Source organism: Chiloscyllium plagiosum, chromosome 44 (genome assembly GCF_004010195.1).
Source record: "Chiloscyllium plagiosum isolate BGI_BamShark_2017 chromosome 44, ASM401019v2, whole genome shotgun sequence".
Taxonomy (NCBI): Eukaryota; Metazoa; Chordata; class Chondrichthyes; order Orectolobiformes; family Hemiscylliidae; genus Chiloscyllium; species Chiloscyllium plagiosum.
The window spans coordinates 13714475-13734412 of record NC_057753.1 but is presented as its reverse complement, the minus strand read 5'-3'; the positions used below and the strand labels follow the sequence as shown (position 1 = coordinate 13734412).

At 41.3% G+C, this 19938-nt stretch overlaps 2 gene segments (V, D, J or C); both read right to left on the bottom strand.

Annotated features, from left to right (window-relative positions):
- Positions 1–3826: 3826 nt before the first annotated feature.
- LOC122543705 lies at positions 3827–4412 on the bottom strand. The segment is given in 2 exon segments: positions 3827–4191; positions 4306–4412. Coding segments are annotated over 2 exon segments (411 nt in total).
- A 7124-nt stretch (positions 4413–11536) lies between these two features.
- On the bottom strand, positions 11537–12275 carry LOC122543704. The segment is given in 2 exon segments: positions 11537–12093; positions 12197–12275. Coding segments are annotated over 2 exon segments (603 nt in total).
- Positions 12276–19938: the final 7663 nt, after the last annotated feature.

The following is a 19938-nucleotide window of genomic DNA, read 5'->3' as shown; positions in this document are numbered from 1 at the left end:
CAAACATAGTTGGGTGCTGCATAAGGTTAGAAGGAATGCTCGCTATTCAGGAATTCCTGATAACCATGGCGTAGTTTGACCTAGACGTATACTTGAAACGTCAAATGGCTCAAAAGCCAACCTCGACGAAGGCGCATAGAATACTGCGAGGTTATCTTCTGAGCACAGAGAAGAGGTTTTGCGGCGGCTCTTGGTTGCAGCTCGATGATTTGGTGGAAAACGTGACGCTGAGATGTCGAGACCTCTGTCGACGTGTTGCACCTGTTACACACTTGAACAATAAATAAACTACGAGTAACGGTGGAGAATGAGCATACATTACAGAATAAGAGAAAGTCACTGATCCCAGTGAACATTAAAATTATTATGCCCACACCTATGGTGAAAGCATATTCTTTTCTTTTAACCTCACATTTCCATGTCCCATTTACTTTGCCAATGATGACAGTTTCCTTTGCAGGTTTCCCAGTGAATCATTTTATCCTCTCACTTCTAACTTTACTCCAAATAGTTAAAACAGTCTGTCGTGTACCTGCTGGAAAATCATGTTGTTTTGATTGTAACCAACTCAGTGCAATAAAGCCCAACAAGAGTCAGAACTTTGAACACATCAAAATGTCACTCCACCCCTCTTTTCGAACAAAGAACATAACCTCGTTTTCTTTTGTCTACTCTGAAGAAAGTCCGTCATGTCAAGTGCAATGCTGGCTTATACATGCTCGAAACAACCTGTTCAGACATGTGATTGTAAATCTTTAGAGCACGTCAGATTTCCGGGCTTCAAGGTCCTGATAGTATCACCGCATTATATGGTTCTTATCATTATATGCAAATGAAACTTACTCAAAGTTACTAGGCACCACTTGATATGGCCCAGGCCCCTTGTCAGAATGGCTGTTCCCCCAACCATCCGACACGCATGGTACTTTCTCATTGCCCAGTTTTGGAATTGACTGTCAGCTGGTATTAACCAATGTCATCCTGGAAGAACAAACTGGAATTCCAAGGTCAATCATATCACTCCCGTCCTGTGGAGGAAACGTCATTATCCTATGATTACCATCACGCAATTATAGAAAGGCCCTTTACTGCAGTAATGGAGGAATCAAGAATGTTGATACTCAAGCAAAATGACACTGATAATCAAACTTACAATCACTAGTTTACAAGACCAGCGCAATAATAACTGAGCTAAGGAACCTGAGATATGCAAGCGTTTCCCATTTCGACAAGAACGTCGAGTATATCATAGTCGGATAATGTGAGAATGCAACAAGTGAACTGCCTGACCGGGAATACCGATGACCCAAGTTAAAACCATAAAGTTCGTACAGTGTGGGTGCAGACCGTTTCATTTGGTGAGTACACGTTGTCCCTCTGAAGAATATTCCATACAGATGCAATCCTAATTCTTATTAATTCAACCTAGCTGGCATTCACACGCATGAATTGTGAGCAGAAACCGTTTCAGGCAAAGGGAGAATGTGCAAAATTCATGCAGTCACCTGAGTCTGGAATCGAACCGCACATTATGAAGCGGTGCTAACCACTGAGCCGTCGTGGACAAGAAATCATGAATTTGACAGGAGCTGGCTCAGTTTTAGATATTTACCACTGAATCTTTTTAGCGTTTCTTTTTTATCCCATTTATAGACTCATAAAAGAGTTATTCTGTAATCAATAAAATGTGCTACTTGCATGCACACGCTTGGACTGTGAGTAGATACCCTTGCAGGCAGAGGCGAACGTGCAAACCCCACGCAGACAATCACGTGATTTCGGAATCGAACTCTGATTCCTAGTGATGGAAACCATTCGGGCTCGCCACTGAGCCATTGCGCACTCAAACCCATGACATTTTCAGGACATGGCTCAATTTTAGATATTTACCAATGAGTCTTCTTACCGTTTCATTTTTGACGTTTCACTTCAGTCCGGTAAAACAGTCACACTGTCAACAACAAAATTGCTCCTGGCATGCCAATGCTTGAAGTGTGAACAGAAATCATTCCAAGTAGAGAGCAAATGTGCAAACTCCATGCACAAGCTCGCATGCGTGTGGATTCGAACCTAAACCCGTGGTCTTGTAACGCAGCCAGGCTATCCACTGAGCCTGACCTTATCAGGAAATGGTTGTTTTAGAGATATTTATAATCGCCTTTGCACTCATTACAAACAAAATCTTTCACAGATGGTGTGGATTGATGGATAAGCAAACATTTATTGGCAACCTCTAACTGCCCTGACGAAGGTGTTGGTGAGATGCCTTCCTGACAGTTGCTATTTTTGAAATGTTGCAACACCCGGAGTGTTGTGGGGAAAGTGGTTCTCAGAATATAGGCCCAGGGACACTGAGCGAATGTTAGTGTAGTTATGACAAGGCAGGGTGTTGAATGACATAGATAGAAACTTCTGTCGAAATGATCCATAAATACCTCGTATTAAAACATTGAAATTTGATGTTAATAAGTAAATAATGAGAGAAATTCGACACCCCAACTCATCAAAACCAATTTCGAGCACGTGTTCACCGAAGGTTTACACCTAATTATTGCTTTACTTCTACCTGCGGGATAATATCCTTCCTTCTGCCGGAAAGGAATATACATGATCATCCATAATCTCCAGATGTCGCGGAGAGAAGTGGAAATTGCAGCATCAAAACTTTTCAGTCATTTAATATTAACTTGATCACCATTCCCGAGAACGGTGCAAGGTGCAGGGACTCCTGCTAACAAGTGCTCTGCCTCAGCAGAGTATGAAGAACCGGTGGATATATGCAATTGTTCAGATGAGAAAGACATGGGAGGCTAGAAAAACACGGAAGCTTTTTTGAACTATCTTCCATCCTATTATCATCAATCTCTAATGTGATTGCAAAGGGTTGCATGAGAAAACAGAGACCAAGGCCAATTTCATTCCCACATTAATATATTTTCGCATTTCCTACACCTTCTGTTCGTTTGTACTTTCCACAGATTAATATCAGAAACAAAACATTGAATATTTCGACAGCTTCATGGGATTATAAAATATACTTCTATTCAGAACATTTGTAAAGGATGTGTCAAAATGCTTTGACATGAAAAATACAGAAAATGCAATAAAATTCAACTTGTCTCTCTGAAACACGTTCTCCTCTGCCGAAGATCGTTATACCTGAAACTCGCTGTTTGACGATTATTGATGGATGCCAGTTACAATCCAAGGCGGATTTCAAATGCAAATTGTCTCATCCTTCTAGAATTGACGCCACTGTTGAAGAAATAACATTGACCTCACTGCCTGTGATCGAGCCAAAAGAGGGAAGTTTGAAAGCTTGGTCGCGTTGTGTGTGTGTATGTGTGTGTGTGTGTGCAATAGCTTCAGAAAACTGTGCACATGAAAGTCAGAGACTTTGACTGAATTTGCGACATCGTCTGCAGCTGGTGTTTCTGCGAAGTCATTTTGTAATATTTCTGCATTTGGCTGCCAAGAAGGAACAAAGACTGACTTGAAAATTATGTTCTAACTAACCCCACTTCTGCCGCCGCTGTCAAATTAGTATTGCAAATCCATGAGATGTCTGTGTCTGTGAGTGGAAGGAACTGAGTGGAAAGATGAAAAGGGAATACATTGGCGTCATTGATTGGAAAAGTAACAGGAAATAGAATTGCACAGATAGATGTTAAGTTTTATTCCCACCATATTTGCATCCCGTTTGCAAATGAAACACTACTTTACGTATTGAGATCTGGTCTTGTCACTTCAAGAATTTGGTTTGTAATTATTCCTCTGGAGGTGAATTATTTCTGTTCCTCGCTGTGAGACTGCCTTCTCGTGAGCTCTAACGGGAATACTGAGTGGGTTTTTGACGTGCTCTGCTATCTGTCTGCGCCAGTGTGAGGCTCATGGCACAGAAATACACAGCAGAGTCAGTGTTGAAGGCATTACTGATCGCTAACTCGGTAATCTTCGTAGTTTTATCAAATGTCAAAGAAAAACGATCAGAGAAGTCAGGATTCCTGTTTACCATTCCAGCTGTAAGCATGTAAACGACGTATTGTGGAGGCTGCCCTGGGGGCTGACTGTACCAGTAAACATAAGGATTAGTAGTACTTGTCTTCAATTTGCAGGTGATTGTGACATTAGTTCCTTCCTCAACCGTCATTTCAGGAATTGACTGCTCCACTGTGTCTTCGTAACTGTATTCTAACAAGAATAATAACGATATTTGAAATCACGATCATTACAGTGATTCTTTTACTAATTGTAACGTCTGGACTGCAAACAATTTAGTCAGGTCTAATGGAATGAAAGACTTACTGAGAAGTGAGACAATGATGAGTAATCGAGAAAGGCAGTTCTTCATGGTTCTTACTCCCTTGTCAATTCTTCAGTCCAGACACTTCTCTATCGTCGATCTCCTTTCGAATTTGTTCCTGTCAATCACAAACAGCAAGGACTGCAGCAATCTCTTAAATAACACAGGGCGGAAAGGCGGGTCAGAGTTAGAACAAACGGAAGTTGAAATCAGGACTGTTGCAACATAGCTCTGAGTGAACTACCTGCTTCATTTGAGAACAGAAAATATATGTCACTGCTCAGTTTTGCATCCAGAACTGTTTAATGCTGAGAAACCTGCCAACACCCTGCTCTTTTAGTAACAAAGAAATCGAGGAGCACGTAGATAGGGAGGGAGTTTAAAATGTCTAATTTCATGGAAACATACCATACAGCACATGGTCAATCGGCCAATGCATCTGCTCTTTGAAAAGTCTACCTAATTAATGCCAATCCTTTCACCCTTTCCACGTTTTATTGCTGTGCTACTTTCGTTATTCTTCCAAGTGCACTTACAATCCCACGTGGAAAATTCCAAGAGCATCCAATACTGCCATCTTCTCACTGCAAAGTTAATCGATATGAATATGGTTCAATGCGTACTTTTGACCTTTCTCTTAATCTTTTCCGGATATTCCAGAATACCTTACTAGTGAAAACAATACTGAAGATCTATATTATCAATCCTGTTTGTAATTTTGTGCATCTTATTAATATTTTCCTTAATTTTGATCTTGCCTGCTTCAGTCTGCTTTTCTTTGTTTTTCTCCTCTTTCATTTTACTATTTCTCTTTACTTTCTAACTTTCTCCCTTTTCATCAGCATCGGATTTCCGCTAATCCTGGTTTTACTTTCATCTCATTACTATCCTCTGCATGTCTTCAGACCGACTATCAAATCTATGAGTCTGATTCGGAGTTTGGGGTCATCATCGGTTGTTTGTGAATTCACTCCACCTAGTTCTCAACAGAAAACGGTTTTTGACTGTTTCAATCACAATTATACAGAAAACGATTTATTGCAAATTTCTCATACTTTATTGAGTCTGTGAGGAAGCAATAGTTTAAAGATAAAGCACCAATTAATTATGTTAAAAAAATGTCCGTGACATTTGGGCTGGTTTAGCAATACCAGAGGACACGATGGCCTATCGTTGAGGAATGTTTCAGTCTCTTTAAAATAGTGGAGATCACTCCCATCATGTTATCTATCCACACTGTTAAAGATATATTCCCTTGGTCTTCATCCTCTCCTTTGGTCAGTCATCCACCTGTCTGGTGAAGACTGCTTGACGAAGACTGCTTTCCCCTCTGCTTTGAGTCTATTCTTGATCCCTGCAATGGTCCTTCTGCACTAACTTGACCTTGCCCGCTCTTGCACCTTTTCATTGCGGATGTGGTTTCTTTAAATTTCTTGGCAACATAGTAGACATTCTAGTGCAGAATAAGGGTAGCCTATAATACCTCTTCGAGCGTCTTCAATCCTGAATGTCTCCTCTCTTTCTCTGAGCCTCGCACTTTTTTGAATCATATTTCGAGGAGAAGGTTAATTCTCTCTGTGCACATTAATTATATAAACCCTTCTTTTCAATGTGTATGGGGCAGCCACTAACGACATCGGGTTATCATCATCCCAGCATCCGATTTATTTTAGTGTTAGCACAACATGTTTTTGAAGCTTAACATTTAAACACAATGCAAAGAAAATAGTGTGCATTTGGCGTCAGATGAATTTTTGATGCCGATGTTGGGCAAAGGGATGTAACTGTTCACTGTAATTTCCCCGTTTGTTTTCATATGAAACAGTTCTTTAAGATTTTGCACATATGTTCAATACAATCTGATGCTGAACAGTAAGTGCCAGGAAAGCTCAGCTTTTTTTAGAAAATCTTCAAGAAAGGGATTCGTTCATGAACAGAAATCAGAGACTCATTGATTTCTCTCAAAGTGCAACATTTTAATTATTTCCCATCGTCTTCAGTGTGTTTGAGGGTGCATTTGACTGTTTCAGATGTCTTCACAATTGCCAACAGATGGCAATGTCTGTTCACTTATTCAATACCACCATCACCCTTCTACAGAAAGACAAGTTTGAAAATTTATGAATGGGCCTGGAGGAAATGTACACCAGCCGAACAATTAGCTTCGATGTAATTTTATCCCATTCCGGGCCTGATGAAGACGGTGATCACTGTCTCTGTTTCTGGAGTTCAGACAGAAGCCGGGGAGGACAAGGGTGGATGGGGGCGGTGTGGGGTGGTGGTGTAACCATGACAGACACTGGTTATTGCCTTGACGATAGGAATTTGAATCTGCTTTCTAGATTCCCCAGTCATCTCACCATAACCCATTCACTTTCCTGAATGATCAGTTTTGTTCTGTTTCCCATTCGTATACGTTGTGCCTGCTGTTGGTTCTCAGAGATGAGTAGCAGGGATTCAGTATCCCGGTCAGAATAAACGTATCATTAAATGGTGATGATTCAGCAATACTGAATTTCCATCTCATGCATCTAGTTTCTGACTTGTATATTACTACAATCCACATCAAGACCCTTAGATGCTGCTCAGAATCCAAATCTATGGTGCTAACGACACTCTTCCCAGATTGGAATACAGTAAAGAATAGACCAGTGTGACTGGCATCAGTATTGATTAAGTTCTTGGAGGGATTCTGAAGAACAGGATTAGCGAGTTTTGAGAAGATTTGTAGATCATGTTAGGTTCTGGATGTAGAACTGTCCGCTGAGTGGAAGGTTCATTTTCAGACGTTTTCTCATCATATGATGTAACATCGTCAGTAAGCTTCTGCATGAAGGACAGAATTTCCATGTACTCGGAATGGGAGGAGAGATCAGGGATAATCAACATAACTTTGTGCTTGAGAAATCAAAACTTACTAACTTTATTACCTCTTTTGTGATGTGACAAAAAGATTGATGAGGTCGGTAATCTCGGCCTTGGCTATCTGGTCTTCAGCAAGGCTTTTGACAAGTTTTGACATGTTGGACTGGTGAGCGAGATTTAATCACATGGGATGTAGCCACATCCAGCTAATTGGATGCAAAACTTGATTGAAGGGAGGAGACAAAGGATCTGTTCGTATTTAGGGATGTTGATTAAGAATATCGGAAATTGACCTGGCTCCTGACGATACAATTGTAAAGAAAATGATCGCATATCTGAAATGGATGATCACCGAATCTCGTTCAAGCTGTACCACTGTAACCATTTCCTGTGAGATGGAATCTTCACTGATAAGGCCTTCAGAAATTTAGAAATTCTAAGGATGACTTTAACCAATGAACCAAACTAACAACACATGTTTTAATACAGGAAGTACCAGAAAGTGGAAGATTGCTATGCTCATGCTACACGCAACTGAGCATTTTAGTACTCTGGAACGTATTAGTTAAGGGAACTGCATCAGTTTGGAATGAGTAAAAAGCAAGAGCTGTGACCTTACAGTGCGAATAGTGGGTTTACACGCAGAGGACGAAGGATCAATTGTTTCCACTCAGATGGTGGATTTGAAAAGATAACGAATTTGCAAACCCAAGAAATGTAGATGCGATGCAACGACTCTCCGCTCCCCCCCCCCCCCACACCCTCACACCGCCCCCCCATCCCACGTACACACACACACACACACACACACACCACGGCCCCACCCCACAGCAAACAGGACAAACATTGCTGGGTGCTGCATAATGTTAGAAGGAATGCTCGCTCTTCAGGAATTTCTGACACCATTGGAGTAGTTTGACCTGGACTTGTACTTGAAATGTCAAATGGCTCAAAAGTCAACCTCGACAAAGGCGCATAGAATGCTGCGAAGTTATCTTCTGATAACGGAGAAGAGGTTTTGGGGCGGTGCTTGGTTGCTGCTCGATGATATGGTGGAAAACGTGACGCTGAGATGTCGAGACCTCTGTCGACGTGTTGCACCTGTTACACACTTGAGCAATAAATAAAGTGCGAGTAAGGGTGGAGAATGAGCATAAATTACAGAATAAGAGAAAGTCAGTGATCCCAGTGAACATTAAAATTATTATGCCCACATCTATTGTGAAAGCATATTTCTTTCTTTTACCTCGCATTTCCATGTTCCATTTACTTTGCCAACGATGACAGTTTCCTTTGGAGATTTGCCACTGATTCCTTTTATCCTCTCACTTCTAACTTTACTCCAAAAGGTTCAAAAGGTCTGTTGTGGACCTGCTGGAAAATCACGTTGTTTTGTTTGTAACCAACTTAGTGCAATCAAGCCCTACAAGAGTCAGAGCTTTGAACGCACAAAATGTCACACCACCCCTCTTTTCGAACAAAGAACATAACCTCGTTTTCTTTTGTCTACTCTGAAGAAAGTCCGTCATGTCAAGTGCAATGCTGGCTTATAAATACTCGAAACAATCTGTTCAGACATGTGATTGTAAATCTTTAGAGCACGTCAGATTTCTGGGCTTCAAGGTCCTGATAGCATCACCGCATTATTATGGTTCTTATCATTCTATCCAAATGAAACTTACTCAAAGTTACTAGGCACCCCTTGATATGGCCCAGGCCCCTTGTCACAATGGCTGTTCCCCCAACCATCTGACACGCATGGTACTTTCTCATTGCCCAGTTTTGGAATTGACTGTCAGCTGGTTTTAACCAATGACATCCTGGAAGAACAAACTGGAATTCCAAGATCAATCAGATCACTCCCGTCCTGTGTAGGAAACGTCATTATCCTATGATTACCATCACACAATTATAGAAAGGCCCTTTACTTTACCAATGGAGGAATCAAGAATGTTGAAACTCAAGCAAAGTGCCACTGATAATCAAACTTACAATCACTAGTTTACAAGACCAGCGCAATAATAACTGAGCTAAGGAACCTGAGATGTGCAAGCGTTTCCCATTTCGACAAGAATGCCGAGCGTATCATAGCTAGATAATGTGAGAATGCAACAAGTGAACTGCCTGACCGGGAATGCCGATGCCCCAAGTTAAAACCATAAAGTTCGTACAGTGTGGATGCAGACCGCTTCATTCGGTAAGTACACATTGACTCTCTGAAGAATATTCCAAACAGATGCAAGCCTAATTCTTATTAATGCAGCCGAGCTCACGCATGAATTGTGAGCAGAAACCGTTTCAGGCAAAAGGAGAATGTACAAAATTCATGCAGTCACCTGAGTCTGGAATCGAACCGGACATTATGAAGTGGTGCTAACCACTGAGCCGTCGTGGACAAGATATCATGAATTTGAAAGGAGCTGGCTCAGTTTTAGATATTTACCACTGAATCTTTTTTAGCGTTTCATTTTTATCCCATTTTTAAACTCATAAAAGAGTTACTCTGTAATCACTAAAACGTGCTACTCGCATGCACACGTTTGGAGTGTGAGTAGATACCTTTGCAGGCAGAGGGCGAACGTGCAAACCCCACACAGACAATCACTTGATTTCGGAATCGAACTCTGATTCCTCGTGATGGAAGCCATTCGGGCTCGCCACTGAGCCATTGTGCACTCAAACTCGTGACTTTATCAGGACATGGCTCAATTTTAGAGATTTACCAATGAGTCTTTTTAGCGCTTCATTTTTGACTCTTCACTTCAGCCCGGTAAAACAGTCACACTTGCTCCTGGCATGCCAATGCTTGAAGTGCGAACAGAAATCATTCCAAGTAGAGAGCAAATGTGCAAACTCCATGCACAAGCTCGCGTGCGTGCGGATTCGAACCTAAACCCGTGGTCTTGTAAAGCAGCCAGGCTATCCACTGAGCCTGACATTGTCAGGAAATGGTTGTTTAGAGATAATTATAATCGCCTTTGCACTCATTACAAACAAAATCTTTCACAGACAGTGTGGATCGATAGCTGAGCCAACATTTATGAACAACCTCTTACTGCCCTGGAGAAGGTGTTGGTGAGATGCCTTCCTGACCACTGCTGTTTTGGAATGTTGCAACAGCCAGAGTGATTTGGGGAAAGTGGTTCTCAGCATATAGACCCAGGTACACTGAACGAATGTTAATGCAGTAATGACAAGGCAGGGTATTGAATGACATAGATAGAATGTCGAAATGATCCAAAATACCTCCTATTATAAAAATGAAATTTGATGTTAATTAGTAAATAATGAGAGAAATACGACACCCCAATTAATCAAAACCAGGTTTCGAGCACGTGTTCACCGAAAGTTTATACCTTAATTATTGTTTCATTTCTACCTGCGGGATAATATCCTTCTTTCTGCCGGAAAAGAATATCCAAAATTATCCAAAATTTTCAGTCATTTAAAATTAACATGATCACCATTCCCGAGAACGGGGCAAGGTGGAGGGACTCCTGCTAACAAGTGCTCTGCATCAGCAGTGTATGAAGAACCGGCAGGTATGCAATCGTTCAGATTAGAATGACATAGGAGGCTAGAAAAACACGTAAGCGTTTTTGAACTATCTCCCATCCTATTATCATCAATCTCTAATGTCATTGCAAAGGGTTGCATGAGAAAACAGATACCAAGGCCACTTTATTCCCACATTAATATCTTTTCGCATTTTCTCCACCTTCTGTTCGTTTGTACTTTCCACAGATTAATATCAGAAACAAAACATTGAATATTTCGACAGCTTCATGGGATTATATAGTATACTTCTATTCAGAACATTTGTAAAGTATATGTCAAAATGCTTTGACATGAAAAACACAGAAAGTGCAGTTAAATTCAACTTATCTCTCTTAAACAAGTTCTCATCTGCCGAAGCTCGTTATACCTCCAACTCGCTGTTTGACAATTATTGATAGATGACAGTTTCAATCCAAAATGGATTTCAAATGTAAATTTGCTATTCCTTCTATAATTGACGCCACTGTTGAAGAAAGAACATTGATCTCACCAAACGAGGGAAAGTTGAAAGCTTGGTCGGTGTGTGTGTGTGAGTGTGTATATGCACTTCAGAGAACTCTGCACATGGGCGTCAAAGACTTGGAATGAATTTGCGACATCGTGTGCAGTTGCTGTTTCTGCAAAGTCATTTTGTAATATTTCTGCATTTGTCTGCCAAGAAGGAACAAAGACTTAATAGAAACATATGTTCTAACTAACCCCATTCCTGCCGCCACGGTCAAATTACCGTTGGTATTGCAAATCCATGAGTTGTCTGTGTCTGTGAGTGGAAGGAACGGAGTGGAAAGATGAGAAGGGAATACATTGGCGTCATTGATTGGAAAAGTAACAGGAAACAAAATTGCACAGCTCGATGTTAAGTTTTATTCCCACCATATTTGCATCCCGAATTTTCAGACTGATAGAAATCTGAAAATGGAACACTACTTTATTATTGAGATCTGTTGTCACTTCAAGAATTGTTTCTGTTCCTCGCCGTGAGACTGCCTTCTCGTGAGCTCTAACGGGAACACTGAAAGTGGGTTTTTGACGTGCTCTGCTATCTGTCTGCGCCAGTGTGGGGTTCATGGCACAGAAATACACAGCAGAGTCAGTGTTGAAGGCATTACTGATCGCTAACTCGGTAATCTTCGTAGTTTTATCAAATGTCAAAGAAAAACGATCAGAGAAGTCAGGATTCCTGTTTACCATTCCAGCTGCAAGCATGTAAACGACGTAATGTGGAGGCTGCCCTGGGGGCTGACTGTACCAGTAAACATAAGGATTAGTAGTAGTTGTCTTCAAATTGCAGGTGATTGTGACATTATTTCCTTCCTCAACCGTCATTTCAGGAATTGGCTGCTCCACCGTGTCTTCGTAACTGTATTCTAACAAGAATAATAACAATATTTAAAATCAGTGATTCTTTTACTAATTGTAAAGTCTGGACTACAAACAATTTAGTCAGGTCTAGTGGAAGGCAAAACTTACTGAGAAGTGAGACAATGATGAGGAATCGAGAAAGGCAGTTCTTCATGGTTCTCACTGCCTTGTCATTTCTTCAGTCCAGAAACTCCTCTATCGTCGATCCCCTATCGAATTTGTTCCTGTCAATCACAAACAGCAAGGACTGCAGCAATCTCTTAAATAACACAGGGCGGAAAGGCGGGTCAGAGTTAGAACAAACGGAAGTTGAAATCAGGACTGTTGCAACACAGCTCTGAGTGAACTCCCTGCTTCATTTGAGAACAGAAAATATGTGTCACTGCTCAGTTTTGCATCCGGAACTGTTTAATGCTGAGAAACCTGCCACCACCCTGCTCTTTTAGTAACAAAGAAACCGAGGAGCACGTAGATAGGGAGGGGTGTTTAAAATGTCTAAATTCATGGAAATATGCCATACAGCATATTATCAATCGGCCAATGCATCAGCTCTTGGAAAAGACTATTTAGTTAATCCAAATCCTTTCGCCCTTTACGCGTTTTATTGCTGTGAAAATTTCGTTATTTTTCCAAGTGCACATACAAGCCCACGTAGAAAATTCCAAGAGCATCCAATACTACCATCTTCTCACTGCAGAATTAATCGATATGAATATGGTTCAATGCGTAATTTTGACCTTTCGCTTGATCTTTTTAGTCACTGGTAAGGTAGTCTGTTCCAGAATACCTTACCAGTGAAAACAATACTGAAGATCTATTTTATCAATCCTGTTTGTAATTTTGTGCATCTTATTAATATTTCCCTTAATTTTAATCTTGTCTGCTTCCGACTGCTTTAATCGTTTTTCTAAATTCTTTCATTTTACTATTTCTCTTTTCTTTCTCAATTTCTCCCTTTTCATCAGCATCGCAGAGAGTGCCAGCAGCAGCTTGGTCATGGAAAGCAGAATACGAGATCTTCTGGTGATCGAGAATCAGTTCTCAGGATAATGCAGCGCCAGCAATGACAACAAGAAAGAGACAACACAGCCTGCGGCCACAGACTTAACACCGGGTTCAGAATCGCAGGCTGTTCCGATATTTCAGGTTATGGCTAGGTCCTGGAGCCTGGCGGAGCTGACAGGAACATTCTAACGCTCCAGCATCAGCAGCGGGCAGGGACTGAAAACATCTGTGTGTTCAAAAAATAAAAGATGAGCTTTAGATTACTTACAGTGAGGAAACAGGCCGTTCGGCCCAACAAGTCCACACTGACCCTCCGAAGACCCACCCACCCAGACCCATTCCCCTACATTTACCCCTACACCTAAAACTACGGGCAAATTAGCATGGCCAATTCACCTAACCTGCACGTTTTTCGACTGTGGGAGGAAACCGGAGCACCCTGAGGAAACCCACTCCGACACGGGGAGAATGTGCAAGCTTCACACAGACAGTTGCCTGAGGCGGGAATTGAACCCGGGACTCTGGCGCTGTGAGGCAGCTTTAAAGCTCTCCTTTTCTGGCGGCGTGTTTGCGACTTCAGGGATGCATCAGCACTCTTCGAAGAGATGGCAGGAGTGATTTGGAAGTTTCCTTTCCTTTTGTCTCTGTTTCTTTTATTTCTGGTTTTGATGTGAATTATGCCTTGGTGTCAGGAATGGCGACTCCTTACGCTTTTCACTGTTTTTCTGTTTTAATGAAACTGAGTACACGTGATAATAAAATCTCATGCCAACTAAAACTTATTTCTCAATTCGAACCTTACCTTGATATGTGGAAAAAGTGATCTTATTTTGTCGAAACCCCATAGAATGGATGTCTCTTACTTTTCTTGTTTCCCCAAAACTTAAGCGACAATTCCACATACGCTTTAGACTAAAATCAAAATCCATTCTCCGTTTTCATTTCCGCCAATCCAGGCTTTACTTTTATCTCTTTACTATCCTCTGCATGTCTCCAGTTTTCTGTCTTCAGACCGCTTATCAAATCTATGAGTCTGATTCGGAGTTTGAGGTCCTCATCGGTTGTTTGTGAATTCACTCCATTTAGTTCTCAACAGAAAATTATTTTTCTGGGCTTTTCAATCACAATTACACAGAAAACGATTTATTGCAAATTTCTCATATTTATTGAGTTTGCGAAGAAGCAGTAGTTCAGAGACAATGCACCAGTTAATTATGTTAAAAAAATGTCCGTGACATTTGGGCTGGTTAACAATACCAGAGGTCACAATGGCCTATCGTCGAGGAATGTTTCAGTCTCTTTTTAATGGTGGAGATCACCCGCCATCATGTTATCTATCCACAGTTTTAAAGAAGTATTCCCTTGGTCTTCGTCCTCCCCTTTGGTCAGTCATCCACCTGTCTGGTGAAGAGTGCTTGATGAAGACTGCTTTCCCCTCTGCTTTGAGTCTATTCTTGATCCCTGCAATCGTCCTTCTGCACTAACTTGACCTTGCCCGCTCTTGCACCTTTTCATTGCGGATGTGGTTTCTTTAAATTTCTTGGCCACGCAGTGGACACTCTAATGCGGAATGAGTGTAGCCTATAATACCTCTCTAAGCGTCTTCAATCCTGAATGTCTCCTCTCTCTCTGAGACTGGCACTTTGTTTAATCATATTTCGAGGAGAATGTTAATTCTCTCTGTACACATGAATTATCTAACCCTTCTTTTCAATGTGTATGGGTAAGCTACTAACGACATCAGGTAATTATGATCCCAGAATCTGATATATGTTAGTGTTAGCGAAACATGTTTTTGAAGCTTGACATTTAAACACAACACAAAGATAATAGTGTGCATTTGGTGCCAGATGAATTGTTGATGCTGATGTTGGGCAAAGTGATGTAACTATTCATTGTAATTTCCCTGTTTGTTTTCATATGAAACAGTTCTTTAAGATTAAGCACACCTGTTCAATACAATCTCATGCTGAACAGTAAATGTCAGGAAAGTTCAGTTTTCGTCCGAAAATCTTCAAGACAGTGTTTCGTTCCAGACCAGAAATCAGAGCCTCACTGATTTCTCTCAAAGTGCAACCTCTTAAGTATTTCCTATCATCTTCAATGTGTTTGTGGTTTTATTTATCTGTTTCAGATGTCTTCGTCATTGCCGACAGGTGGCAATGTTTGTTCACTTATGCAATATCACCATCACCCTTCCACAGAAAGACAAGTTGGAAAATTTATGAATGCACCTGAAGGAAATGCACACCAGCCGACCAATTAGCTTTTGATTTAATTTTCTCCCATTCCAGGCTTGATGAAGACGGTGATCACTGTCCCTGTTTCTGGAGTTCAGACAGAAACCGACAGTGGGGGAGTGGGGGGAGTTGGGGGGCGGGGGGCGTGATGAATCTCTGAAAGACTCTGGTTATTGCTTTGGCAACAGAAATTTGAATCTGCTTTCTAAGTTCCCCAGTCATCTCACTGTAACCCATTCACGTCCCTGAATGATCAGTTTCGTTCTGTTTCCCATTCGTATACGTTGCGCCTGCTGTTGATTTTCAGAGATGGGTAACAGGGATTCAGTATCCTGGTCAGAATAAGAAGTAGCGTTAAATGGTGTTGATTCAGCAATACTGATTTTCTATCTCATGCACCTGGAGACTATGACTTGGACATTACGACAACCCACATCAAGCTCCTCAGTTTCTGCTCGGAATCCAAAATTGCAGTGCTAACGAAATTGTTCCCACATTGGAATACAGTAAGGAATAGACCAATGTGACTGACATCAATGTTAATGAAGTTCTTGGAGGGATTCTGAAGAACACGAATAGCGAGTTATGAGAAGATTTGTAGCTCATGTTGAGTTTCTGGATGTAGGTCTGCTCGCTGAGCTGGAAGGTTCATTTTCAGATGTTTCGTCACCATGCTATGTAACATCTTTAGTAAGCCTCTGGATGAAGAACAGATTTTCCATTTACTTGGAATGGAAGATCTGATCAGGCATAATCAACATAACTGTGCGTGAGAAATTGAACCTCACTAACTGTACTATGTTTTTTTATGATGTGACAAAGAAGATTGATGATGTCCGTAATATAGATCCTGGCTATCCGGACGTCAGCAAGGCTTCTAACAGGGTTTCACATGTTGGACTGGTGAGTAAGTTTTAATCATGGGTTGCAGGTGCACCCAACAAATTGGATGCAAAACTGGATTGAAGGGAGGATGGTGGTAAAGGATTGCATTTCGGACTGGAGACCCGTGATCAGTTGCGTGTTGTGTCCACTGCGTTTTTTAATTCACGTAAATGTTTTGCATGTGATAATAGGAGGTATGTTTAGTAAGTTTACAAAAGCCAGCAAAACAGTTGGTGCAATGGACAATGAGGAAGGTTATCTCAGAGTATAACTAGGCTTTGATCAGATGTACAAAAGCTGAATGGTTGCAAATAGAATCTAATTTGCATAAATACGAGGTGTTACATCTTCGTAAAACAAACTATATCAGGAATTAATTAGTAGTTTGGCCTGTGGATTGTTGCTGAACAAAGAAACAGGAGACGGAGGGCAGATGCATAATTCATTGAAAGTGGAGTCACAGGTATACAGAGGCGTGAAGAAGGAAACTGACACGTTTGCCTTCATTGGCCAAACGTTGGGCTGCCATTTCCCCGCTGTAAAGACGTTGCTTAGGTTAGGTTGAGAATACTCCACACAATTCTGGTCGCCTTCCTATAGTAATGATATTGTTAAACTGGAAAGGGAACAGAAAAGATTCGCAATGACGTTGCAGTGATTGGAAGATTTGAGCAATTAGAAGAAACTGAATACAGGGTGACTTTTTTTTCCTTGCAACGTTGGAGGCTGAGACAATTGTAAGGGGCATGGGTCAGAGGGGAAAATCGAAAGGGACCATCGGGCATTTACACGTGGAGAATCGTGTACCGAGCAAGGTGCTAGTGGCGGAGGTGAGTACAAATTCAACATGTGAAAGACATTTTGATGAGTACATAAATAACAAGAGTTTCGAGGGTTGCGAGCCAAATGGCAAATGGCACTAGATTCTGTCAGAACATCTGGCAAGCGCATATGAGTTGGACCAAATCATTCATTTCGAACCTGTGATTCGATGACTCAATGTGCAATTGTTTCTCACGTGTACAAAGTTTGGCTATAGCATAATTTAGAATCATAAATCATAGAGAAATGTAGCATGGAAACAGACCCTTCACTTCAAAGCGTCCATGCCATCCAGGTATCCGAAACAAAGTTCTTCCCATTTGCCAACGTTTCCACACATCCCTCTAAACCCTTTCTATTCATGCACCCATCCAGATACCTTTCAAATGTTGCAATTGCACGAGCGTCAACCACTTCCTCTGGCAACCTATTCCATGAACGCACCACCTACACAAAGAAAACGTTGCCCCTGACGTTCCTTGTTAAATCTTGCACGCCTTATCTTAAGCCTTTTTCCCAAAATGGGGAAAAAGAACTTGTCTATTCACTCTATCCATGCCCCTCACGATTTTATAAACTTTTCAGCCTCCAGCACGCCATGGTAAATAGCCCACCTTATTCAGGTTCTTTCTGTAACTTAAACACTCCAAACCTGGTAGTATCCTTGCAAATCTTTTCAAAACTGTTTTAAATTTCACAACATCCTTCCTATGGCAAGAAGACCAGAATTGCATGCAGTATTCCAAAAGTGGCATAGCCACTGTCCTGTACAGGCGCAACATGGACTCCCAATTCATCTACTCCATGCACCGACCATTAAAGGTGAGCAGAACAAACTCCTTGTTCACTATCCTTTCGGCCTAGGATTCCACTTTCAAGGAACTGTGCGCTTTCATTAATGTCTCTTTGTTCAGCAAAACTCCCCTGCACTTATTATTAAGTGTTTAAGTACTGCCCTGATTTACCTTTCCAAATTGCAGAACCTCACATTTATCTAAACTAACCTCCATCGTTCACACATTGGCCCATGATCCCACGTGATCAAGATCCTGTTGTTGTCTGAGGTAATTTTCTTCGCTATCCCATCATATTCAATTTTGGTGTCATCTGCAAACCTACAAACCATACCTACTACGTTCACATCTAAGCTATTCTTATACATGCCGCAAAACAGTGGACACAGCACCGATGGTCACAGACTTCCTAAAAAGGAACCCTTCAACATGCTTTGTCTTCTGTCTTCCAGCCAGTTCCGTATGCGAATGGTAAGGTTTTTTTTCTGCATTCCATGTGATCTTATTTCGCTAACAAGTCTACGAAGAGGAATATTGTCGAAATCCTTATTAAAGTTCACATAGATCACATCCACCGTTCTACCCTCATCTTCTTCAAAAAGCTTGATCAAGTTTATGACACACGATTTCCCATGCACAAAGCTATTTGACTTATTCTAAGCAGTCCTTCGCTTTCCAAATACATCAGAACCCTGTTCTCCAGGATTCTCTCCAACAACTTGTACAACAGTGACGTCAGTCTCAGCGGTTTATATTTGACTGGCTTTTCCTTAAAAGCTTTCTTAAATCGTGGCAATACATTTGCTCAACTCCAGTATTCTGGTACCTCACCCATGACTATTGATAACACAAACATCTCGGCAAATTGCCCAGCAAACTTTTCACTACTTCCTACAAAAGTCTAGTGTACATTTGATCATGATCTGGGGATTTTTTCATGAACCCTGTTCTCCAGGATTCCCTCCAACAACTTGTACAACAGTGACGTCAGTCTCAGCTGTTTATATTTGACTGGCTTTTCCTTAAAAGCTTTCTTAAATCGTGGCAATACATTTGCTCAACTCCAGTACTCTGGCACCTCACCTATGACTATTGATAACACAAACATCTCAGCAAATTGCCCAGCAAACACTTCACGGCTACCTACAAAAGTCTAGTGCACATTTGATCATGTTCTGGGGATTTTTCCATCTTTTTACGTTTTCAACTTATAGCATCTCCTCCTATGTAGTGTGGACATTTTGAGGAAGTCACTATTTATTTCTTCACCATCTCTATCTTCCCTAAACTGTTCCACAGTCAACACCGATGGGAAATACTCACTTAGTATCTCCCCAACATCTTATGTTTCCATACAAAAGCGATTTATTTCATTTTTACTGGACTCGGCTCTCTCCATTGGTACTCTTTTGACCTTAATGTATTTGTAGAGTTCCTCTAGATTCCCCTTAACCCTCTTTTGTTCCTTCCTGCTCTTACTGTTTCCTTTGCTCCTTTTTGCAAGAATACCAGACCAAACTGAGCTTTGTGGTCACTATCTCCCAAGTTCTTCCCCCGCCCCACAAAGCGAGCTGCCCCAGTAGTTTAAATCATCCATCGCAGCTCAATTAAATCTTCCCACCAATGAATTTTTCCCCCGCAATTTACGTGCAATCCGTCCTTGAACAGATCACGTCTTCCCCAGAACAGAATCTAATGATACAAGCCTAAATTTGCCCTGTCCTCGTATCCTACCCTCACTAGCTCGTGCTTTTTGTAGTAATTCAGATATTATTATCCTCGAGACCTGCGTTTAAGTTCCAGTCTAACTTCCTATATTCTCTCATCAGTATCTTGTCCTTCTTTCTTCCTATATTATTAGTTCCAATGTGTACAATGACATCCTGCTGGACCCTCTCCCCCTTGAGCATATTCGGTACTCTGTCCAAAACATCCTTCATCCTAGCACCAAGGAGGCAACATACGATTCTAATGTCTGGTTGTTCGCCGCAGAGACGTCGGTCTGTGCCTCTGACTAGAGAGTCCCCTATCACAATCAATCGCTCAGAACCTGACGTGTTCCTCGTTAAAATCAAGTCAGTCTTGGTATCAGAAACTTAGCTGT